The 23,505-nt window shown below is 42.3% G+C and overlaps 12 protein-coding genes across 12 annotated transcripts; 4 read left to right on the forward strand and 8 right to left on the reverse strand.

The window, feature by feature from the left end:
• CYBJADRAFT_75055 (uncharacterized protein) lies at window positions 1-435 on the reverse strand. The gene has a single exon (XM_020217914.1). The coding sequence runs from the start codon at window positions 335-337 to the stop codon at window positions 65-67; it is 273 nt and encodes a 90-aa protein (XP_020071542.1). The 5' UTR covers window positions 338-435; the 3' UTR covers window positions 1-64.
• CYBJADRAFT_167156 (uncharacterized protein) lies at window positions 41-633 on the reverse strand (the record flags this gene model as incomplete). The annotated part of the gene is made up of 1 exon (XM_020214793.1): window positions 41-633. A coding segment is annotated over one exon (173 nt), but the record flags the coding sequence as incomplete, so codon positions are not given.
• A 2,529-nt stretch (window positions 634-3,162) lies between these two features.
• On the forward strand, window positions 3,163-6,894 carry TOF1 (Tof1p; the record flags this gene model as incomplete). Its single annotated transcript, XM_020217110.1, has 1 exon — window positions 3,163-6,894. The coding sequence occupies one exon, from the start codon at window positions 3,163-3,165 to the stop codon at window positions 6,892-6,894; it is 3,732 nt and encodes a 1,243-aa protein (XP_020071544.1).
• Window positions 6,895-6,900: 6 nt separating this feature from the next.
• On the reverse strand, window positions 6,901-9,502 carry LDB19 (Ldb19p). Its single transcript, XM_020213328.1, has 2 exons — window positions 8,948-9,502; window positions 6,901-8,749 (listed from the first exon to the last, which is right to left on the reverse strand). The coding sequence occupies exons 1-2, from the start codon at window positions 9,187-9,189 to the stop codon at window positions 6,970-6,972; spliced, it is 2,022 nt and encodes a 673-aa protein (XP_020071545.1). The 5' UTR covers window positions 9,190-9,502; the 3' UTR covers window positions 6,901-6,969.
• Window positions 9,503-9,905: 403 nt separating this feature from the next.
• On the forward strand, window positions 9,906-12,544 carry CCR4 (CCR4-NOT core exoribonuclease subunit CCR4). Its single transcript, XM_020217348.1, has one exon. The coding sequence runs from the start codon at window positions 10,078-10,080 to the stop codon at window positions 12,442-12,444; it is 2,367 nt and encodes a 788-aa protein (XP_020071546.1). The 5' UTR covers window positions 9,906-10,077; the 3' UTR covers window positions 12,445-12,544.
• Window positions 12,545-12,666: 122 nt separating this feature from the next.
• CYBJADRAFT_167159 (endonuclease III domain-containing protein) lies at window positions 12,667-13,863 on the forward strand. Its single transcript, XM_020214794.1, has one exon. The coding sequence runs from the start codon at window positions 12,681-12,683 to the stop codon at window positions 13,767-13,769; it is 1,089 nt and encodes a 362-aa protein (XP_020071547.1). The 5' UTR covers window positions 12,667-12,680; the 3' UTR covers window positions 13,770-13,863.
• Window positions 13,813-14,784, reverse strand: NGL1 (RNA exonuclease; the record flags this gene model as incomplete). The annotated part of the gene is made up of 1 exon (XM_020212290.2): window positions 13,813-14,784. A coding segment is annotated over one exon (972 nt), but the record flags the coding sequence as incomplete, so codon positions are not given.
• A 943-nt stretch (window positions 14,785-15,727) lies between these two features.
• Window positions 15,728-17,041, forward strand: PRP45 (mRNA splicing protein PRP45; the record flags this gene model as incomplete). The annotated part of the gene is made up of 1 exon (XM_020216345.1): window positions 15,728-17,041. One exon carries the CDS (start codon window positions 15,728-15,730, stop codon window positions 17,039-17,041), a length of 1,314 nt encoding a protein of 437 aa, XP_020071549.1.
• Window positions 17,042-17,518, reverse strand: POP5 (RNA-binding protein POP5; the record flags this gene model as incomplete). The annotated part of the gene is made up of 1 exon (XM_020212610.1): window positions 17,042-17,518. One exon carries the CDS (start codon window positions 17,516-17,518, stop codon window positions 17,042-17,044), a length of 477 nt encoding a protein of 158 aa, XP_020071550.1.
• A 472-nt stretch (window positions 17,519-17,990) lies between these two features.
• CYBJADRAFT_161922 (F-box protein) lies at window positions 17,991-18,884 on the reverse strand (the record flags this gene model as incomplete). The annotated part of the gene is made up of 1 exon (XM_020213649.1): window positions 17,991-18,884. One exon carries the CDS (start codon window positions 18,882-18,884, stop codon window positions 17,991-17,993), a length of 894 nt encoding a protein of 297 aa, XP_020071551.1.
• Window positions 18,885-19,410: 526 nt separating this feature from the next.
• ALA1 (alanine--tRNA ligase) lies at window positions 19,411-22,430 on the reverse strand (the record flags this gene model as incomplete). Its single annotated transcript, XM_020216346.1, has 2 exons — window positions 19,411-22,233; window positions 22,398-22,430. 2 exons carry the CDS (start codon window positions 22,428-22,430, stop codon window positions 19,411-19,413), a joined length of 2,856 nt encoding a protein of 951 aa, XP_020071552.1.
• A 308-nt stretch (window positions 22,431-22,738) lies between these two features.
• On the reverse strand, window positions 22,739-23,505 carry CYBJADRAFT_75130 (uncharacterized protein). The gene has a single exon (XM_020217915.1). The coding sequence runs from the start codon at window positions 23,488-23,490 to the stop codon at window positions 22,783-22,785; it is 708 nt and encodes a 235-aa protein (XP_020071553.1). The 5' UTR covers window positions 23,491-23,505; the 3' UTR covers window positions 22,739-22,782.

Below are 23,505 nucleotides of genomic sequence, written 5' to 3' on the forward strand. Positions count from 1 at the left end.
ACAACGCTTTAACGATAACGCTGCTTTTCAACGGGGCTTATTTGGTCCCTACGTTCATCTTTTGCTATGCTTTTCGGTGGAGGCTTCTGCTTATCTCTGTGAGTAATAATGAGGTGCACATAGACAAAGTTGGTTCTCTTTGCGTGTCCTTCAAGGCGCTGTTGAGGCCGGATGGGGTAATCAATAGAGTTGCGGAACGGGCCCCCCGCTGACCAAAAGCGAGAGATAGGGAACGTATGGGACGTATCGAAGAAGCCGAAGCCGGGTTTGGTGGTTGTACTTTGATAGTTCCAACATTCTGCACTGTGGGGTAGGAATTGGTCCAATTGCTAAGCATTTTGTGATAGGCTAAATGAACCGTCTACGAGGCAATTGAGGAGCACGGTTGTTTTGTGTGAGAGTGGTTGTATGCAATTGAATGGAATGTATGTTCTGATGGTGGTTGTAATAGTCGTGGTCGTAGTCGTTGTAGTAGTCGTGGTCGTGGTCGTGGTAATGGTCGTAATCGTAATAGGGCAACACCCCGTGTTCAGATGTTACTCTACCCTGACTACATATACCATATTACGACTAGGCGTGGCTTTCTACCTCCACCAACTTTGGGGGGCCAAAGGCTTATGCGCTTATTCTCGCGGTATATGCAACACATTTTGCGAAAAGAGATAAGCTGTTGCGAAAATTTGGTGGTACCAGAACGATGAAGAATCGTATTTAAGTGAATTTGAAGATAATAGAGTTGCTAACACTGTATAACATGCAGTCTGTATCATAGCGTAATCAAGCTATCCTATAAACTAAGTTTCAATGAAGAAAACGCAAAGCACTCTGTAGAACTTTTATATTTTGTCATATAAAATTTTGCTAATATAATTATGACTTCATTTTCAAAAACCATTTTAAATATTAACAAATATTCATTCAGAAATGTAGAAATACTATCCTTAAATCGAGATATATCGAATACTATGACCTTTATGGCTATTATAACACACTCAAAAATAACATAATATAAGATATAAAGGAATCCAAAGTGTTGCAAGCCTTTTGGTAGCTTAGACGCTTATGCACGCAGGTGTCCTAACTGTCCCAAGTCGGTTGTGGAGATAAGGAGTGAAGATTCAGGCTGTAGAAAGTCTCTCATAACTCCAAAATGGCTCTGCAGAAGAACCCTTTATAGAATTTCGAAGATTGAGCTTTCAATTCTCTTCAAATGTTACCAAAATCAAGAAACTCTCCAGAAACAATTTTGGGGAAGTTGCGTTGTACTTAAAATCGATAACTCCATCACTAATGATGCTATAACGGAAATAAAAGAGAACAAAGAGATATTAGCCGGCATCACCAAACCGACAGGTCAACCTTCAAACTCATGCCAGATACGGTAAGCTATGTCTGGAAAAGAGGTACCGTGAAACGGACAACCCGTGTGGCTTTGAAGATGAGGGATGTAGCATACGTATCCATCTGGAACTGGAGAACCAAGGGTTCTGAAATGATGCATAAATTCATGGAATAGGGCAAGTACAAACTCACCTATGTACATAGTAGATAATGAGCAACTGGACGATTCAGGGACTATTGAGCTCTAAATCTTATATCATATCTTGAAACTAATAGCTATAAGTGCTTCCAGAATTCATCATTACTACTCTCTGATGAATTATTATTATAATTATTTTGACACCCTGTGATTGCTAATTTCTAATAAGATGACTACACCACTGTCGTCACTGACGCTAGTGATGCTGAGAGTGATATTGTTTCCAAGTACACCTCCAATGCTTCTGCTGGTAACGTCGATTCTTGTAGTACCTCGTCGTTGCTCACAGGCTCTGTAGTAATAACTCCTGTTACCATAGTTAAGTGTGTCGAAACTGTGACATTAACAGTTCCTTGTTCGGCTGCTACGAAAATAAGTGCTCGAAGTCCAAGGTCTCAACGACAGTGACTGGTACTGATTATACTGATGCTACTGTGGCTACTGGCAGAGCCACTGCTGTTGTCACTCTAGCTACTATTTCAGAGATATTCTACTCCAGCTGCAGTGCAGTTGTTCTTACAACTGGTGCTGAGATTTCTCTGTTGACGTTGTTGGTGTCTCTATTGATTTCATCACCTATGGGTATAATGTCTGGGGGAATTTAATTCAAAGTTCTTACATATTCATGTTCCAAACTTTTATTGTTCTATCTGATGTATTGATGAATTGACTTCGATAGTCTAGTGCAATTACTACAGAATAGTACTGTTATGGCGCATTCATATAAGAAGCCTTCGTCTTTCAAAGTCCAGTACTTCCTCTTTCGTGTTTCTACTGTCGTGTATTATATGATACCTCGAAAATGTATGTCTCTCTTATTATTATCGTATCAAAGAGAGGAGTTGTATATCAGACGTCGCATGTTGAGAACTCATAAAAGGAAATAGCGTGTTGAGGATTTATAGAGCACTCTACGAAAGGCTGAATACGCCAAAAGGTATATTTACTTTGTAGAGAACCCCCCACCCTTCTCCATCACAGGATCTTATAAAATGAAACAGTTTCTATGACGGAGCCCAGTTGGGGTTTATAACATTTTGTTCCCCCTATAATACTTAATCCTCAAGTCATTCGCAGAGAGCCTGGAAATTGCATCACATCGGCCAATTGATTGAGTAACTAGTTAATAGCTCTCGACATAAGTGACCATGTTAAGTACACAATCCAATGGTGATAAGCAGCAACAGGAAGAAGTTATTCAGAGTGCATTCTTGATTGGTAGCATTCTATTCCTGGTGCTACCTAAAATGAGTATGTCTGTCTTTTAGCGTGTTATCCCCCGCAAAACTGGAACCTATCCGGTGCAAAGCATATACACTAAATACCCAATGAACAACAACAAGTCTACCCTATCTTCACATGCTGATCACGCATGCCTTACTGATGCTAATATCAGTAGATTGTGTACCGTAGGTGGAAAATAGTAGACACCCACAGAGAATATTCCAGTCACGTGATCAGATAGAAAATCCCAAATCACGTGACTCAACGCGAAAACGCGTCTCAAACAAACTTTTTTTCCGTCCCAGGTTTGTTACTTTGAACGCGTTGGCGTCTTGTTCAACACTCCAATTGAAGCCCATAAACAGTAGAAACACAGTGCTGATCATTCCAACAAAGCCATGGAGGACCCAGGTGACGAAACCTTAGAGGATTTCATTGAAGGAGATGTGATTGATGACCAAGAGGTACGCGATGGGTACGGTCAAACCTCGCTGAACCAACCACCACCTCCAAAGCCTTATATCAAATCGTACATTGCCATTCTTGTGACATCTCTTGGTGGTTTGGACTACTCTTCAGATAAGCAGAATGCTCCTTACAAACTGGGGATAGAGGCTTACCTGTGTCTTCAGGATATTGAGAAATGGATCGTCTCGCACGATCAAAGGGAAAACTCATGGGAAGTTGCAGTTGCGTGTGCAGAGACCGGGCTAGTTAACGACTTGGTGACCATCCTGTGTATGTGGAATGACTCTTTGAATAAGAAATCAACGATATCCGGTTACAGTAAGAAACATGACGAACGAATTGCCAGAAAGTGTCTCAAGCTTCTTGTCTTGTTGACTCTACCATTGGAGCTCTCAGAGGGGATCTTTAAACAGCAGCTGGAACATTACTCCGAGCTGAAGAAGTACCAGCTGTACTATAAGAAGCAGATCTTAACCTATAGAAACGGTTTCGTCTTACAAGCAGTCATAAAGATTCTTTTGCCTGTTATTGCGAAGGATAAGAGGGAAAGAGAGAAGATAGATTACTTTATCATCAAGCAGTGTATCGTGTTCTTTAGAAATCTACTACAGATTGAACCAGCAGGTATATCCAAGGCTAAGGGCAAGAAATTAAAACAGGCAGAATTAACCGAGAATTTGCCGAAAGGTGTTGACATGGATGACGTTAGTATTGGTGCGTGTTTGGGAGCTTTTCACGATAACCTTGTCTTCACTTTCTTCCTCACTTTCTACTCATCTATCGGTGTTGATAAAGATTTTGACCCCCAGATGGTTGCAAATATCTCCCAGGATATCTTGTACAACATGGTTAGACATTTAAGTCCAGGTTATATCATGTATTCTAAAGACGTTGAGAAATACTCTATGGAACAAGCCGAATCATCACTAGCACTGGGTGATTTGTTGTCAAAGGAGAAAGATATGGTGAACCAGTTAAAAAAACACACATCTAGTCGTCATGGAAGATTTGGTACGTTGCTATCATTACAGACTCCAGACTTGGGGAGACTGACTGTTTCTAACTCAGGCAATCTGTTGAGCAGAAATGATCCAATTGCAACCTTCGATCAACACAAGAAATGGATAAAGACAGCAAGGTTTAAATATACCGATGATGATGAAGGTGTCATTCAAAGACATGTGGCAATTGGTTCGACAAACAGAAAAGCATTTAACAGTTTTGTTACTGATTTTATCGATGGTGCCTTCAACCCGTTCATAAAAGCATGTACAAGGGTGCTTTCATCTTCTGATAACAAAGGTTCTGATACACAGTCGAAAATTCAATATGTTATGATCATTGCGTGGTTTTTGGAAGCCCAAAGAGAGAGATATGGCTCCAATTTGAGTGAAGTTGACTATACTCTTGTCGGATCAGCGTTAACGGACGAGACCTTTATTCTGTTGGGCAGTTACTTCAACGAAGCCGTTGATGAGAAGAAGTGGGAGCTGGCTCATGCGTGTATGATTCTGCTAACAGAGATGCTTCAGGTTGCTAATACACTTTCCGTATCATCTCTTGATGAGAACAGATACATCTCGACAAACCTGAGGAAGAGGATCTTTAAGGATCACCATATCAGTCCTATACCACCCTGTGTTAAAAATGCACACAAGAGATCTCCAGAGTTTGTTGATACGTGTGTTGCTTTGGTAGATGCAATGACCAAAGAAATGGATATCTTTGCAAAGACAAACATGAAGGAGTTCATCAAGGAACAGAAGTCGAGATCGTATGTCAAAGTTTACACAAATGAGCAAATAACCATCGATGACCTTGATATCAATGACGAGCAGGCACTCGAGAGTGCAGCCGATGTACTCTCTAAAGGAAGACGTGATTTACGTGATAAGTTCATTGCATCTCTTGCACACGAGGGAACTATTCACTCATACATCAGTTTCATAAAGAGGTTCAACGATGTTCCGGAAAAGTCGTTGAAGAAAGCTATCAAGTTTTTGCATAGAATCTTTTTCTCATTGAAACGTTATAATCTTTTGTTCCGTCTCGATTTCATGTTGGTATTGCACAACATGCTGAGTCCAGAGGGTTTACTTCACACGTCAAATATCAGAAAACACGTCGAACAGTTCATGAATCACTTTATGAAGAAACTGAGACAATCATTGGACGATGAACCATGTCTGTACGTTGAGATGCTATTCCCAGGTGGTGTATCAACATCACCATTTGATGAATTAGAAATAAGAAATATCAGGAGAGAAACTTTAGTTCATTCCATTGTTGAAATTAAAAATGGTGATAGTATGGATTTGGAGAAGAAGGTTGCCATTATGGTGGCGTATCTCATTGATGATGGATTTAAAGAGGTGGTCGATTGGCTGTCACAGGAATTGGAGAAAGTTGTTACAGTTAGACTTCAAGAAAACTCCATGGATGTACCTCCAGATCAAGATATCTCTGATTTGCCTGATGATAAAGAACGTAAGCCAGTTATCATAACTAGCATGTATCCAAGTATGAAGAAGAAGCTTGTGACAGAACCGAGAGTGAGATATCTGTTGAAACTTGCTGGTGCATCATTACCTGCAACAACCTCCCAGAAATGTACCTTTTCAGGCTCTGAGGACGTTGACCAGCTTATAATGGTCAACACGTATATCAAAATTTATTTGATATCGCCAGTCAGCTTGGAAGAAGGCAAGACAGCCAGAGACTATGTGATAAAAAGGAACCTCAAAGATCAGTACAAAGAGAGCAATGAAAATCGAGGCTACGACTCTGATGCATTTCAAGATATCGGTTATTCTTCGGACGACGATGATGTTGCTTTCGGGTTTCACAGTGATGATGAAGGAAGAACCAAAGTGGGGTATATGGATGATGAACTGGACCAAATAGAGGATGCAATTGAAGCGAATGAGCATGGATCTACTGGTAGAGGAATTGCAAAGAAGAAGTCCAAACACAGGTCTAAGAAGTCCAAATCACGGAGACGTAGAAGTGCTACAGGGGATTTGCCAATGCATGAACTCAGTGATGATGAAGCTGAAAGAAAATCCAGACATAAACATTCGACTAATGCTGATTACAAGTCTATGAAGTACATTGTGGATTCTGACGAGGAAGATGAAGAAGCAAATGCAGCATTCTATGCACGTGAAAGAAGACTACGTGATCTCTTGGAAAGTTATGATGGAAATTTAACTGCTGAACAGATGAGAGCGCTGTTCCACTCTGCTGCTACTAACTCAGGTAACAACGATAACGAAGACAATGACGGAATCATTGATATCATTCCACCACCAAAGAGACAAGGAGATGAGATCATTTCACCTGCTGTGAAGAGAACAAAAACAGCTATTTCAGATGACGAAGAGTCTGAGGAGGAACTGTCCGCTTTTAAGGAATCTAATGTTCATAGTGTACCTGTCAGTGACAGTGAACAGTCATCCGAGGAAGAGTCCCATAATGAACAAAGCGAAAATGAATCTTCAGACAATAGTGATAACGAACAGACCAAAGTCACAAGTGAAGAAGTCGATGATGACCTCGGAAAACACACAGAGTTAGCAGTTATGGATGAAGACGACGAAGACAATGTACCTATTAGGGTCAAGAAGCGTGCAGTCATTGAAGATGACGAAGACGACGAGTGAAACAACCTACGTCTTAATGTCCATAATATTAAATTAAGTTAGATTAAAACAGAATTAAACTAAGCTGAAATTTGATCAATTCAGTGTAAATTCATCAATGTCTAAAGCACCATTCAGACTCTGGAAATTTGCTGAAGGTCTTGGTGTTATACCTGGTGTATTACCGATACCGTAGATAACACCTGGAGTAGCAGCACCGCTTGATCCATTGATGTGTGCAGTGTGCGTATGGGCAGCATTTAGAGGGTAGAGTGGGGGATTGGCACCACTAACTTGTGGTGAATCTATGTATGGAGACATTGCTGTATCGTAAGTTGGAGGTGACAATGCAGAGACATCCTCATACATAGGAGGGACTTCATCATCCCATGCTATTCCCAATCCCGATCTCTCTGTTATGTTCAACTTGAACTGCATACGTAGAACACGGGCAGAACCAGTAGGTACACCAACAACGGCGTTGATGCTCGAAGGATCTTCTGGCTTACGCGAAGAGTTAGCTGGTTCAGTCTTTGTTGGCTTAACGTGGTTAGCAAAGACAGGAGACAATTCAGCAAGTCTTTGATCAGGTCTGTTACCTTCTCTTCTCAAGGACTCTGTATGAGAAGTCGATGTTGTTAGAGACGCTGACGATGAGTTTTGCAGCACCTCTTCAGCAATAACAACCTCCACGATGAGCACATGTGAGCAGTAGATACCCAGCACAGGATCGTCAATATCACAAGAAATAGTGGGATGAACAGGTGGGAGGTTAAGGGGGTTGTTAGAAGAGACGTGGGTCCGGTGAGGACCAGAAGCACTTGATAATCCGAAGCACGAGATATCAGCAACAAGCTCAATCTTACCCTTACCTGAGAAGTCTGATTTCCATCCATTTCTTAGGTCTCCTGTTGCCACTGTGCGAATCTCTTGAGAGTAGAGAGAATAGTCCTCTGCTTGGGCCTGTGCATTTGCTAGCTGTGATAGACGTAGTTCTTCATTGGCATGGTCACTTGGGTGCAGATTGTTTGTTGAAGAGATATGATCGTCATTGTCATTGTCATTAGAGCCATTGACAACAATTCGGTCCTCGTTACTAGCAGATACCGTTGGAGTGACACCTTCTCTCGTCTGCTGAGCACTCAAGTTGTTAGAAGCCATTGGTGTCAAAGATGCAGCATTCGACACAGAGAATGACGTTGTTGGGCCAGATTGTTGGTTTCTCTTCACGTTGTTCTTCGTCAACATTGGGTTCTTCCGGTAGTGCTGTTCGATAACCTTCAACTTGGACTTGTGGTTTTCACATGAATTGGTCTTCACTTTCACCTGTTCCTCGATTCTCCAGCCCACTCTTCTCATTCTCCATCTTCTATCAGAGGACGACACTCCGTCTAGTTTCAGCTCCAATGCAAATGACGATTTTGGATAGACAACGTTTGGGAGAACAGCCGTAGCAGTAACGTCTGTCGGAGGAAACACTCTCAGCGAGTTTCTGTCAGGGCCTCTAAGCACAGATCTTGCAATGTTCACAGGCAGCGCAACCTTGACGATGTTTTGATGGTTGTTATGTGTGTTGTAGGATACAATGGCCACCAGCTCGTACTTGATCGTAGTTATACCACTTGAGCCTAGGCAGGTGGTGGCAGGCAATGCTCCTGGCAATAGATGAGAGAATGGGTACGAGTGTTTGCCAGCTGGGAGGTTATGTGCCTGTGTCATAACGTCCCATCTGGCCAATTCAGTAGACTTCTTCTTACAGCTCGTACAATTGGACAGTGTGTTTGAAGGAGGTAAGAACGGTTTGGCATAGTGAACGTTCTGGTAGAGGGTCAGTCGCACAGAGTTGATCAGCACGTGGTCCTTCACATTCAACAGGCTCATGAGGTTTGTGGAGGAGTTGTTCTTTGAGTGTATTGGAGAGCCATTATGAGAATGCGCAGGCGATAAGTTCAAATTGGACAACGTCTGCGACAGGTTCTGTAGTGTGTTTGAAGAGAGCGCTCTTTTGGCGGAGGGTCTCTGTGGATGTTGCTGCTGGTGTTGGAAGGCCTCCTTCTTGATGGTGATGTTCAACTGGCCTGAAACTAGAGAGCCTGAGGACTCTGAAGGAGGTCCGTAGAGGATAATCGGTGGACTCTCCAGGTCGATAGAAAGCTCAAACGGCGGATGAGATGAATGGGCCAGGTTGTTGTTGGAAGTGACCGATGTTAGAGGTTGCAATGGCTGATTGCTTGATGCATTGTTTACATTCGAAGACGATGGTGATAACAAGCTGTTACTTGAGAGCGTCGCACTGAGCTTTGGGATGAAGGGCATTTGTCTCGATGTTTATATGTTTGTCCGTGTCCCTCTCTATGTCTTCTATGTCAATATGTCCCCCTTCTTATCGCCTATGGAAGTGCAATGTCTTGTCCTTTTCTATACCTTGTGTCCTTTGTCCTTAGCGCTGGTTTAATGTCTCACCACGTCCTTTGAATTTTTTTTGTCCTTTTTTCTAATCTCAGCTTGGTGTAAAAATTCAAAAATAGGGAGCTTCGTTGATAGAAGTTCCACTTTGCAGATTGGGTCGGAAACTCCTGCAATTTGGGACAAATGTCAGTCACCTTGGGACGGGTTTATCGTGTTTTTTAGCGCCGCTTGAAACAATCCCGGCGATATGAGAAGACCGAGTGTGGACACCCTCCACCAAAGTTGACCGCCCAGTGTTGCGCGCCTCCATCATCTTTACAATCCTGCAGCACATGATGCCAAAGTGCGAAATTTTGCACTGTGGTGTGGTCGTCAGGGTAATCAAACTGAAATGCTTTGCGCAAAAAGAGAAGGACAAACAAACGAAAAAATTATGTAATTTCTTTGCGCGAAAAATTTCGCCATCAACGTAAAGGCGAACGAACGAACAAACAAAAAAAACACACACAAACAACGACAGCGAAAATCGTTTTGTGAGAAAAACTGAGAACTTCAAAACTTTAAAGGGGGAAGGGTACAGAAAGGAAAACAACTGTTGTTTACAATCAAAGGCCCAGCTAAAGAAGAAACAAAAGGAGTAATAAAGAGGAAACAAAGGTCGCTTGAAAAGCAAAGCGCTGTGCTCAAACATCAATTCCGATCAAACCGCTCAAGATTGCAAGCTAAGCGCTCCATTCGTTGTCGAGATATTTTACACCGACTTCTTGCTTTGACGATTCACACAACACTGACTGGATGAACATACAAGGGTATCAAGGGCTCACTCCTGCTCAGCAGTTGCTGCAACAGCAACAACAGCAGCAGCAACAGCAGCAGCAGCAGCAGCAACAACAACAACAACCACAACAACAGCAGCAACAGCAGCAGCAGCAGCAGCAACAACAACAACAACCACAACAACAGCAGCAGAAGGTGCAATTCAATGATCTGTTCCAGACGATGAATAACTCCATTGGCGGACAACACTCTGGTAATGACCTCTCGCACACTCAGATGTTACAACAGACCCTTTATCAAGGTCAATACAACAGGGCCCAGACTCCTCAACAACGGAATATTCAACCTCAGCTACAACCTGGGATGCCACCGCCGCAACAACAACAGCAGCAATCTCAACAACAACAGCTGCAACAACAGCAGCAGCAACATCAACAATTGCATAGAGCTATACTTGTCGACCAGGCGACTGCTTCCCTGGAGCATTGGCAAGATCAAATGCAATTGGCGGAGGTTTCCCGAAAGTGCAATGTTCCTCATTTCTACGCAAGACATGCTGCGAGTGTCTCCAGAAGGGCCAAACAACCGCAATTTGGAGAGCAACAACAGAAACCGATGTCGCTTGTAGATATGACGGTACAGATGTTAGATTCAGAACATAACCAGGAATCTTTACAGCAGCAACAGCAGACTAATTCTACAAACCCTTCGCTGTTACACAACAAGAAACTTTCCCACGATAATGAGAACGACGAAGATATTGACGATTTTACCATTCCAAGAATCACTTCCAAGGAATATCCAGACCAGCTGTGGGGTGGATTAGACTTGAGTGGTCAATCCATTGCGAACATATCTCCGAAGCTGTTCCACTACGAATTCTTGACCAAATTATATCTAAACGGTAACCACTTGGTTCAAGTACCTAAGCAGATTAAACAATTGAAATTTTTGAAAGTGTTGGACTTGTCGAATAACAGACTAACTTCTCTACCTTTGGAGTTGGGATCTCTAACAATGTTGAAGTACCTTTACCTGTTTGATAACCATTTGACAACTTTACCCTTTGAATTTGGTAACCTATTCTCATTACATTTCATTGGGTTGGAAGGTAATCCAGATTTTAAAATGGAGTACATCAAGATCTTGGCGAAAAAGGGAACAAGATCTTTGATTATACATTTGAGGGATAACGTTCCAAAGGATCTACCACCTCCAAAGAGACAATGGATTGAATTGTCAGAAGATGGCGAAATTGAACAACTTGAAGAGGATGTCAACCATGAAGAAGAGGGCGACAAAGATTCGGGTAAACTATCAAAGGGAGGAGAGGAGGCATGTTTCACCCTTTTGGATTACAATGTCTTGTGTCAACACTATGCATCTGCAAGAATGTACAGTTATACACCTTCTTGGGCTTTGAGTTGGGATTACAGGAAGGATGTTTTGAAAGAACAACTTCTACAATCAGATGCAGATATCATTTGTCTTCAAGAGGTTGAAACCCAGCTGTTTGAAGATTATTGGCTAGGAGTAATGACTGAACGTGGATATAGAGGTATCTTCCATGCAAAGCACAGGGCAAAAAGAATGAATGAAAAAGAGGCAAAGAAAGTTGATGGTTGTGCAACGTTTTACAAACAATCCAAGTTCACGCTATGCGGTAAAAAGGCACTGGAGTATACACAAATTGTTTTAAACGCCTCCAGATATAAGAAGACCGATGACGTGTTTAACAGATTACAAAGCCGTGATAACATTGGTCTCATCACAATTTTGAAACACATTGAAACCGGACAAGATGTCCTGGTGGCTAATACCCATTTGCATTGGGATCCAGCGTATAACGATGTTAAAACAGTCCAAGTTGGTGTCCTTCTCGAAGAGATTGAGATAATTGCCAAGAATCATCTGAATACTACCGAAGATTCTACTATGAAACAACTACCAATGCTTGTCTGTGGTGATTTCAACTCGCAGCCACACTCTGCTGTTTATCAGCTACTCTCTACAGGGTTTGTCAAGGATCATGAGGATATCAAAGGCAGAGACTATGGTAAGTTCACCGAGAAGGGGTTCACTCATGGCCTACACTTCAAATCTGCTTATTCGAACATTGGAGAGATGTCATTCACCAACTTCACACCAAGCTTTACCGATGTCTTGGATTATATATGGTACACGCCGTCATCGTTAAATGTCCGTGGATTACTAGGTGAAATGGACAAAGAGTACTTGAACCACTACGTTGGTTTCCCGAACGCACATGCTCCATCGGATCATATACCACTTATGACTAAATTCCAATTGAAACAGAAGAAGGACATTAACAACGCCGTGAGAAGAGAGTTCAAACCAGAGTTCAGATCCTCGAGAAAGACCTGAGGGTTTGCATTTCTCGTCGTTCCCTTTAATTGGGTGTGGGTAATACATATATATTTTTTGTATATTAGTATGCTATAAAATCAAATGATTTTAGAGACTGATGTGCTTATTGTAGTTTCCAGAGTATATAGGCGGAGATAAGCGGGGTTGTCGGAGATCCCAAATAGTGAACTTTTCTCCTTTGATCTCGAGACAGGCCTCATTATACATCAAAGGCATAGAAGCGGATAAAGATAATGGCTGTCCCACTCAGAAGATCTGCACGCGTTATTGATGGTACACGATCCAAGTATTTCATCAAGAAAGAAGCTGAACGAAGTGTTAAGAAAGAAGTCAACGAAGAGGTCAGCGTGAAGAAAGAAGTGAAGAATGAAGATGAAGATGACATATTAATCCCGCCACGGGATGGTGTAGTCAAGAAGGAGAGCAAGGAGGAGGGCGAAGAGGATGTAAAGATACCACCAAAGAAGAAGGTGAAGCTTTCTGAAGGTGAATCAGGTAAACCCATACCGAAGAACTTCTACCCAATCTATGAGCAAGTCAAGAAGATGAGGTCTTTGATAGTTGCACCAGTTGACACCATGGGATGTGCAGAGATTCCAATCACCTTGAACAAGGATATTCCACTCTCTCCAAGAAACTACAGATTCCAACTCTTAGTGTCGCTGATGCTTTCATCCCAGACCAAAGATGAAATCAACTACAAGGCGATGGCGAATATGAAACAGTACTTCTTAGCCAATGGGTTTAACGATGGTATCACCATTGAATCTATGAAATGGATAGATGAGAAGAAACTGGACCAGCTAATCTTTAGTGTTGGTTTCCATACAAGAAAGGCATCGTACATAAAGAAAAGCGTTGATATCCTATTGTCCAAATGGGATGGAGAAGTACCGAACACTTTAGAGGGACTTGTATCATTGCCTGGTGTTGGACCTAAGATGGCCTTCCTAACACTACAAAAGGCGTGGGACCTGAACTTGGGGATTGGTGTTGATGTTCACGTTGATAGGCTAAGTAAGATGTGGCACTGGGTAAAGAACAAAAAGGGTCCTGAGGAGACCAGGGTCGAATTAGAGAGTTGGCTACCAAGAGACCTCTGGACCGAGATAAACCCTGAGCTGGTTGGCTTTGGACAGTCCATCTGTCTCCCCAGAGGTCGTAGATGTGACCTGTGTACCCTCAGTAAGCTGAAGCTCTGTGGGAACGTTGATAGAGCATTGATAAAGAAAGTTGAAACCATGGGCGATGACAAGCTACAAGAGATGAATAGCAAGCTGAGATTTGATCCTACACCGTTAATGGACATTGAAGACTTGTAATGGATCGGAATAAATAGGTGAAGCATATATAAATAAATAAGAGTCAAAGAATTTCAAACTCTGCAACCAAAGGAATATGATCACTGGGGTAGTCTCGATTGGGTAGTCCGCTTATAGACTTCATGTAGCTTGTATCAACACCACTCAAGAACCCTGTGAGTCTAAAGTCCCTTGAGTTGAACCATATGTAGTCGAAGATGCCGAATAAATGCTGCGTAAAACATGTAAATAAGTCATTCTCTGCAATTATGGAATCGAATACATTCGATTGTGATCTAACTGGGTTTTCGATGAATTCCTTATCTGGGTGCACCAAGAACGGTGCAATATCAGGATGACAGGTTTCAATCTTGTCATTCTTCAAGAATTTATACACAGAGGACTGTGGAGATGAGTTGAAATCGCCCATAAATAACACTTTGGAGTTAGGATATCTCTTCTGAACCCTGTTCAATGCCTGAAGAATAACAATGAGTTGTAACAGTTTGATATCACTCAACTTCCAATACAGATGTGTATTGGAAACAACGATGATCTTGTCGGTGAACAAATGTCGTAACACCATAATCAGCTCAACCTGGTTTTTCGAGTTGAGGATCTCGCCTATGGCAGTACGATCCATTGCCATACCATAGTCGTTTTCAAAGGTATCGTTGAAGTAATCTGCGATCTTGAACTTTTCACATTCGATCAGTTCAAACTGACTCTTGTCGTAGAACACGGACACGCCATCAATCAGCTCAGCATCCTTAGAATCATGCCAGTAGCCCGGTGTCCCCTTTCTGATGAACTCGCCATCATAGCCCAGTTGCCTGAACATAGGCTTCCAGATCTGTTTAAAGCTCTTCGATTCCATCTCTTGGAAACACATTATGCCACTTTGGAACTGGGGGTTCGTCACGGTGTTCTGCAACAACGAGAGCCTATAGTCCCACGACCGGTACTCCTTGGCCACGTACGAGTTGTACACCTGTGGCCACATGTAAGACTGGTTCAGGACATTAAAACTCAGTACTCGGAGGCTATTGTGCTTATCAGCCTGCTTATCCTTCTTCAATATTGATACCCAGTGACGATGCCTTGTCGGGTCGAAATCGGGTAGCTTACTGATCTTTGGGAAATGTGGCATCTCGCTCAATCCTCCGCAAATGTCACCTTTCTCGAGCCGTTGAACTAGCGGGAATGCGTACTGTGAGCAGCGGTACACTCAAAGGTTGCTCTACGCAATAGGATAATACCCTCTTGTTGTGTGTAGCTTGAACCCCCACGTAAAACCCACACAAAATGGATTCGGAATTTGCGATATTCGCGGGATTCTGCGCTTGGTGGTTGTTGTGGTTACCCCCTCTCTGCCTCTCGCTCTCTTTATCCACGGTTGAACTTTGCACTGTTCTTGGAATAAATGAAGGTGAATGCTTTACTGTATTTTGTTTGAATGGGAGGGTGGGAACTAAATTCACCGTATTTTCACCCTAAAGTCGATTGGTCTACTGGGGACATAAACCCTCAACCGTCGGTCGGTCCCTGCCATGTATAATCAGGACCCGATTGTGCTTGAGTGACGGAATCCGGGGGAAAACAGCAGGAGGATGATATATTCCTTTGGTCTTTTCTCCTGGGAGCACATGTAAGATCATTCAGTGATAGGTGAATCCATCATTTGGCAGACATATGGAAGACCCCATTTCCAGGCTGAGGTCCGAATAGAGTACACACACATCTCCAATCGTGTCCCAGAATGACGGAGTGACACTTATGGAGAGGCCGTAGTTCACGGCTTGATATTACGTAAGCAAACTTTTGGTGTCCAGGTTTATAGGTGTCTGGGTTAACAGGTGTCTGGGTGTATCAAGCTTGTAAAAATTGTATAGCGTACGGTAACGACTCTCAGCTGTGAGCAATGGGTTCTTTTAGCGTACCCAGTGGAACCATATCGGGCCTGTTTCAATTACCAACGCATGTTTTCTATTGGACAATACCTATCCCAGGTGAAAGCCGGTAGTAGTCAAGAAAAAACTCCCACTTCAAAGAGCTTAGTTGTCACTAAAGCTGAAGATGATATACAGGGTGACGATAGTGGCACTGGAAGAGACTACTCAGTGCTCTTGAGGACCGGTGAGAATGATAACAGGAGGATCCAAAGCTCTATTGAAGACCTAAAGCCGTTGAGACAAAGACAAAAAAATGTTTCCCTCCGTATGCCTACAGCTGAAGAGATTCAAGAGTGTACTGAAAGAACTAGAAGAGCGTTACAGTTGGTGTTGGAATCACGGTCTAAGAATCTCGTGCAGAAGAAGAAGGACAAGACCGAAGCAGAATACATAAGATATACTTCGTCAAATGTCTTGAACGATAGTGCGACGAGTTCAAGAATCATTAAAATCGTTGATAAGCAAGAGGATCCTATGGCTCCGCCAAAGTTCAAACAGAAGAAGCATATGGCTAGACCTTCTTCGCCTCCAGCACCTGTTCTACACGCACCAATAAGGAAAGCAACTGCAGAGGAGCAGAAGGCATGGTATATACCACCTGCTATTTCAAATTGGAAGAATCCGAATGGATTTACCATTGCATTGGATAAAAGATTGGCAGTTGATGGTAAGGATCCGAGCAGGAATGTTAATAGTGAAGCCACTATTAATACCAACACCATCAATTTAGCAGAGGCTTTACACAAGGCAGATCAGGAGGCCAGGGAGGAAATCAGACTGAGAAACGCTTTGAAGAAACGAATTGCAGAGAAGGAAACGAAGGAAAAGGAGGCCAAATTGAGGGAATTGGCACAAAGGAGTCGTGAATCCAAGTCTAGAAGACAAGATGATAGATACGAAGACGATGCAGCCAGGGAAAGAGCATTGGCAAGAGAAGAAAGAATGCGTAAAGCTGAAAGAGAGATTAAAATGTCACGTATGGGTAAAGAACAGAGGAACAGGGTCATTGCCAAATCACTCGGTGATAGGGACATCAGCGAAAGAACACAGTTGGGATTAGCGAAGTCATCAAATACCAACAGTGCAGAGATACAATTCGATCAGAGATTATTCACGAATGCTACACAGGTGACGAATAGCGAAGACCAACCATACGATAACCCATTGTTTGTTCAACAGGCAGTTAACAGCATCTACAAAGTTTCAGATACAACACTGAATGACCATGATATAGATGACGCTAAGAGTTCAGGACCTGTTGAATTCGAGAAATCTGAAGGCTTAGAAGTTGATGAAGATTCATTAGAATACGGGTTACAGTATAAAAGGCCTAAACATTAGCTAATCAGTGTCCTCATCGTCTTCGTCAATGTCGAGTATACCATCTTCTTCAATCTTGGTATTTAACTTCCTCATTAATTGTCTATTCCTTTCAATAGCAGCTTGTTCACATTTCTTTATAGTGCCACTTACACTTAGTACCCGTATTATAACGTCTTTACCAAGCACGTTTGTGATTGTAGTTAACGCACAGCACACCATTTGGTAATAATCCCTTGAACATCGTATTATACCAGTAGAAGTCTTTGAGGAGAAATATTTAACCACCATAGAGGAGGACAAGACACCATTACCGAAATCTCCAAATAGCTTTAGCACTTGTTTCCTGATGAGGTCGGCAATCTGTCGTTGTGTCAATGAGGGTGAAGTTGTGCTGTGGATAGTCAATAGGAGCTCTTTTTCCGTACACCGAGTCAGAGGTTCTCGAGGAACTGTAAGTATATCGAACAGGATATAACGAGCTTTGAGTCTGACCATTGGGATGGGGTTTATGACCTCTTGGTTGGTTGGCTATGTTGCGTGTGTGAAGAAGTATTTGATGGAAATTTTTCTCCGAGAGAACGATGAGTTAACAACTACTACAAATACAGAAGGCTTTAATTCAACTCTGGGCAGGAAAATATTAGTAATATATAAAGCAATAACGAGATAGCACAGTTCATTCACACGATACACTTCATCATAGATGAACTTATATTAAACAGTACAATTGACTAGAGGAAACTATCAACACACTCCAGTATTATATATTCGTGTTAGGGGCAGCAACCGCTATAAGACCTACTGCTGGAGTTGTACATTGGAATATCCACCAGTGTCTGCTTGTCACAATTACTTACAAGAGCTTTTGATAGAGTACACACTTCAATTGGATATAATACGTTTCCTCCGGTACATGTGCCATGTTGTTTAAACTAGAGTGAGTAGCTAAATGAATATGACCATTTCATCAAACGCACAGGAATGAATTGTTGAATTCATAATGCATAAAAGACAAGAAAACCAATTCATCATGTGGATTTGGTGTACCCAATGAGCTTTGCATCATCATGTTTTGAAGCGTCAACAAGGAAACATCACAGCAAAGTCCAAGTTGTAACAGCTGTCTCACTCCCTGAATACACTGTAAATAACCGTATTTTCTAGATACCTCGTCGTAGGAGTGTGGACAGAAAAGAACACCAGTCACAGCATTGCGGTCAATGTCCATTAAAACACCCTTCTGTTCCTTCGATGATCTTCCAATCTCTTCCAATTCTCTCATGTCTGATATATTCTTCTTCATCGTAGCATAGTCACCGATGTTTGCCCTCTTTGTTGACGTTTGGAAGAACTCCATCATGGAAGACTCAAAGATTTGAGATTCCATACTTTCCAAGTATTCCTTGTGTATAAATACTCTATGTGATTGCTTTGTATATGAACCTTCCGGTAGTGATCTCATGTAGTCGTAAACTTTATTGCCGGTTTCTCTATCACCTGGATCAAATTTTAGCCCGTTTAATTTTAATGATTTCACGAGGGATCGTATCTCCTCGTTGTCTAACAGTAATGAAACCAACTTCTTCAACTTGCAGACACTTGTTACAACAGTGTTGTTGTCGTATTCAGCAACTCCCCCACTGGAAGTGATATAATCTCGTATCTTCTCGGTGGAGCATTGTGTATCAAAGAATTCATCCGAGGAAACAATTGCCCAAATGTCTCTATATACCATAGTTCTGAATGTACAATAGAATTTTTTACACACTGCTAATAAGTTAACAAGCTTGTTTGGTCTGGAGTCAACGAATTGACCAATGCGGAGTAAAACTTCAGTAGGAAGCTGATCAAGTGTAACCATGTCAGAGTCTTTTGTTTGGTTGTGAACAAGTACAGTAAACGAGGACCAAGGAAGAAGAACACCCGTTATTTATATTCTTTTCTTCAAATTGAATCACAGCTTTATGTCCTCTCCAAATGTGTACAGATCCTACCACGGCTGTCACATGTTCAAACGAGGATGAATCATCTTGCCGTTCTTCCTAAAGGCATTCTAAACAGACCACAGCAAACAACAAGCACGTCCTTCCGGAAGCTTTTCTGGGGAAACACAGAAGACATTCTGTAACATCCAATTTTTGACACAATTTTTACGGAGGATGGGGGAAACGGCTAAGAGAGATGTATCTTAACGCCGGGCGGAACGTTGGGCCGTTGTTCCGTCAATTGTCTCCCACAAGGACATTCGGCAGATTCTTGTTTTAATGGATGTTTACCATTTACCCCATGTGGATGGACATGGGAGGGGGGGGGGCAGTAGTTACTAGTTTCCAGTTAAGTAGCAATAGCTGATATTAAAGTAGGCTGATAGATGGATCTATTTACGTTTAAATGCTAAGCTTCTCTTTCAAAAGCTTTTCAAGCTCGTCAACAGCGTTTGGAATTCCATCCAGCTTATCACCCATACCTTGCACAACGTTACCTTTACCACCAGCCTTACCACCAATGAATTCACTGGCATGTTTGGCTAATTCGGAGGCATTTACACCCTTTTCAATGGCCTTGTCGGAGATGTAACAACCATGAGCAACTTTATCAGCGTTACCGGTAAAGATGTAGATGGACTTATCCGGGTTCTTGGACTTGATGAAGTTGATGGCTTCGGTAATGGACTTAGCGTTGGCACTGATGTCAACGTGCTTAACTAAGAAGGCAGATGATTCGTTTTCAGCAAAGTAGTCCTTGACGGTATCCAAAGTCTTCTTGCTCTCAGCCTTTTGACGAGCCTTGTTCTCATCTTTAATTTCTTTGTCAAATACGTTGAAACGGTTCTTGAGCTCACTCTTTGACAAGATCGAGATGTTCAATTGACCTAATTTGACACCCAACTCCTTCAGCTTCTTCTCCTTCAATGGACCAAATTCCAATTTACCAGCGCTCTCAAGGTCCTTCGAAAACTCGCTGGCAATTCTCTGAACATCATGAGCCTCGTTACCTGTAACTGCGACGATACGTCTGATACCCTTGGCAATACCAGATTCCTCGGTCAACACGAGGTCTTTGATATCGCTGGTTTTGGCAACATGTGTACCACCACAGAATTCTATGGAAACAGTCATCCATTTCTCATCCGTCGGACTACTCAACAAGTCATCAATTGGGACACCAATGGAAACAACTCTAACTGGGTCTGGATAAGTTTCACCGAAAACAGCTCTGACAGAGGTAATACCCTTGGCTTGTTCCAATGGAACATCTTTAGCGTAAACGATTTGAGCCTTCTTAATCTCCTCATTACAGATGGCTTCAATTTTGGAAACCTCATCAAGAGTCAAACCCTGCTTATGAGAGAAGTCAAATCTCAACTTTTCTGGTGCAACAAGAGAACCCTTTTGATGGACCTCTGTGCCGAGGACTTCTCTCAATGCCAAGTTCAAAATATGTGTACCAGTATGGTTATTTCTAAGTGGCCAACGACGCAATTCTTCATACCCGGCAATAACAGCATCACCAACCTTCAGAGAACCCTCAGCCAATCTACCAGTGTGGAAGACATAACCGTTGTATTGTTGAGTATTCTCAACGTTGAACTCAGAGGCACCGTCAATGACGATCTTACCAGTGTCATACTCTTGACCACCTTGTTCAGCGTAGAATGGAGTTTTGTCGAGAATGATTCCGTATTGCTTGGTAATATCGGAGATTTCGTCAACAAATTCTTGTCCATCGTAAATCTTCAAGATCTTGGCCTCAACGTTTTCTGTGCCGTACTTGTAGTGATCATCTGTTCTGTCAAGCTTCTCTTCGTTCAATTTGGCCAAGGCATGAACATCCAATTTGATTAAATCAGAGCCCTTAGACTTACCACCTGCCTTAGAAGCCTCATATGACTCGATTCTGGCCTTTTCAAAACCAGCTTCATCGATCTTCAAACCGGCCTCCAAAGCCATCAATTGGGTCAAATCCACTGGGAAACCATAGGTATCGTACAATCTCCAGACATCCTTACCATTAAGGATCTTTGTACCCTTTTGAGCAGCAATGGCGTATTGCTCAAATAATTTCTCACCACGATCCAAAGTTCTGGCGAAAGAAGCCTCTTCTTCGTCTAAGATCTCAAAAGTGTTGGAGGTGTTCTTTGTAAGTTCTGGGAAGATATCTTGAACTTGGTCGATCAATGTTGGGGCCAAAGTAGAAAAGAAGTTACCAATCGGGTAGTTAAAGTATTTACGAGCGTAACGTGCACCTCTTCTCAAGATACGTCTCAGAACGTAACCTCTACCTTCGTTGTTTGGAACACCACCATCAGCCAATGCAAATGTCAATGTACGAACGTGGTCTGCCAAAACTCTGTAAGCAGTGTCAATACCATCAACATCTTCAGCGCCGAACTTACCTGTGTAATCACGTGCACCGGTCATCTCCTGAATCTTCTTGAACAAAGGTTGGAAAACGTCAGTGTCGTAGTTTGAGCTGCAGTTTTGCAAGATTGAAACCAATCTTTCGAATCCCAAACCGGTATCGATGTGCTTGGCTGGCAATGGTCTCAAGGTACCATCAGCTTCTCTATTGAATTGCATGAAAACGTTGTTCCAAATCTCAATAACGTTTGGATCATCCTCGTTGACCAATTCAGCGGCATTTCTACCACCAATTCTATCGTAGTGGACCTCAGAACATGGACCACATGGACCTTGTTCACCCATCTCCCAGAAGTTATCCTTAACAGAACCTGGCAAGATATGGGATGGGTCAACACCGACGTCTTCCCAAAGCTTCTTTGCCTCCAAGTCTGGCAACAAACCTGAGGCTTCATCACCTCCGAAGTAGGTAACATAAAGTCTATCTTCTTTCAAGCCGTAAACTTTAGTCAACAATTCCCAGGAATACTCAATAGCCTCCTTCTTAAAGTAATCACCAAAGGACCAGTTACCCAACATTTCAAAGAAAGTGTGATGGTAAGAGTCTCTACCAACATCTTCCAAATCGTTGTGCTTACCACCAGCTCTGATACACTTCTGAGAGTTCATTGCTCTTTTCAAGCTGTAGAATTCAGATGCTGGGTCCACTGTACCCAGAAAGATAGGCTTGTATTGGTTCATACCAGCGTTGGCGAACAACAACGTTGGGTCATCGTATGGAATAACAGAAGAGGATGGAACAAAAGTGTGACCCTTACTTTTGAAGTAGTCCAAGAAGGTGTTACGCACCTGGCAGCTTTAGTTAGTATCCACCATCGCTTATAGATCGAGATACGAGTTAACCGCCCAACGATGATGAATCACAAGAATCTTCTTCTCTTCCCTTTTCCGCTCCTCCCTCATTCCACATTTTCACAACGTATGCGGCGGCTAACGAATAGATCAAAACTCACCTTTTGTGCTGGCCATTCAGTTGATTGTGACATTGTTCTAGTCCCCAGCTTACTTAGTGATTTAAGGAGAGGTAAACAATGATTAAATCTAATCGGCATAAATTTTTCTTGATCGCTGAGCTTTTTTTTGCCTTTCTTTGAACGCGCCGGCGGTTTTTTTTACCCTCCCTCCTTCAACTTCTTCTTTATTTTACCGCTGCGAAAATTGGCAGATGTGAAAAGGTTGAAAATATCGTCCTGAAACTTACGCCGATACCGGCGTAAATTTGAGAACACGCAAGAGCATGAGCTTTGTTTGTTCCACAACTTCTGCAAGGGTTCCTCATCTACAGGTTGTGGCTGTTCGTAAAGGACGTAAAATTCAATATTAACGACAAGTGTGTTCTCAATACGTTTTCTTTTGTGCAAAGACAAGCATATAGTAGAAGTCTCCGAATTCATCCAACAGCTCGCCGTTTCTAACGTCTCTGTTGTACTGTAATTTCATCTCTCTAAACAAGACGAGTTCCTCTGGTGATAAGTGAAGTTGTGCAACGTACTTAAACATAGCACACTCAAAAAAGCTCTGAACAAACTCCACAATGTTACCCAGGTCTGTTGGAATTCCCTTTTTCAACGAGACAAAGGCGTGTCTGATGTTTTGGAAGCCAGCTTCCCTCAACCTCTTTTGAATGGATTTACATGGATATGGATCCATTCCATCCCTCCTCAGCGCATTTCTGAGCATCTCAAAGAATTTGCTATAGATTTCATTTTTACAATTCAGTACCGAGTAGTCCATCAGGAATATGCTGATCTGGCCGTTGAAAGTTAACAACCGAAACACTTCTGACAGTGTTGGTACCCATTGGTCGTTCTTTAGATAGAAGTGTAAGTCATAGCATATTGCAGCAGCAAATGTATTCTTCGTCATTGGAACGTTCTGGTACGATATCCCATTGAGGATATAAAAGTTCTGCGGTCCAATAGCCAATTTATAATCCGGGAACGATGTATACAGTATGGGATCCGTCGTGAAACAATAGATGTCCCTGTCTGGGTTATCAATGGCTAATTGCCATATATGAGAATCTGTGTAGCTGTTGTTGTACATATCAAGCACTTTCAG

Source organism: Cyberlindnera jadinii (genome assembly GCF_001661405.1).
Source record: "Cyberlindnera jadinii NRRL Y-1542 unplaced genomic scaffold CYBJAscaffold_4, whole genome shotgun sequence".
Classification (NCBI taxonomy): Eukaryota; Fungi; Ascomycota; class Saccharomycetes; order Phaffomycetales; family Wickerhamomycetaceae; genus Williopsis; species Williopsis jadinii.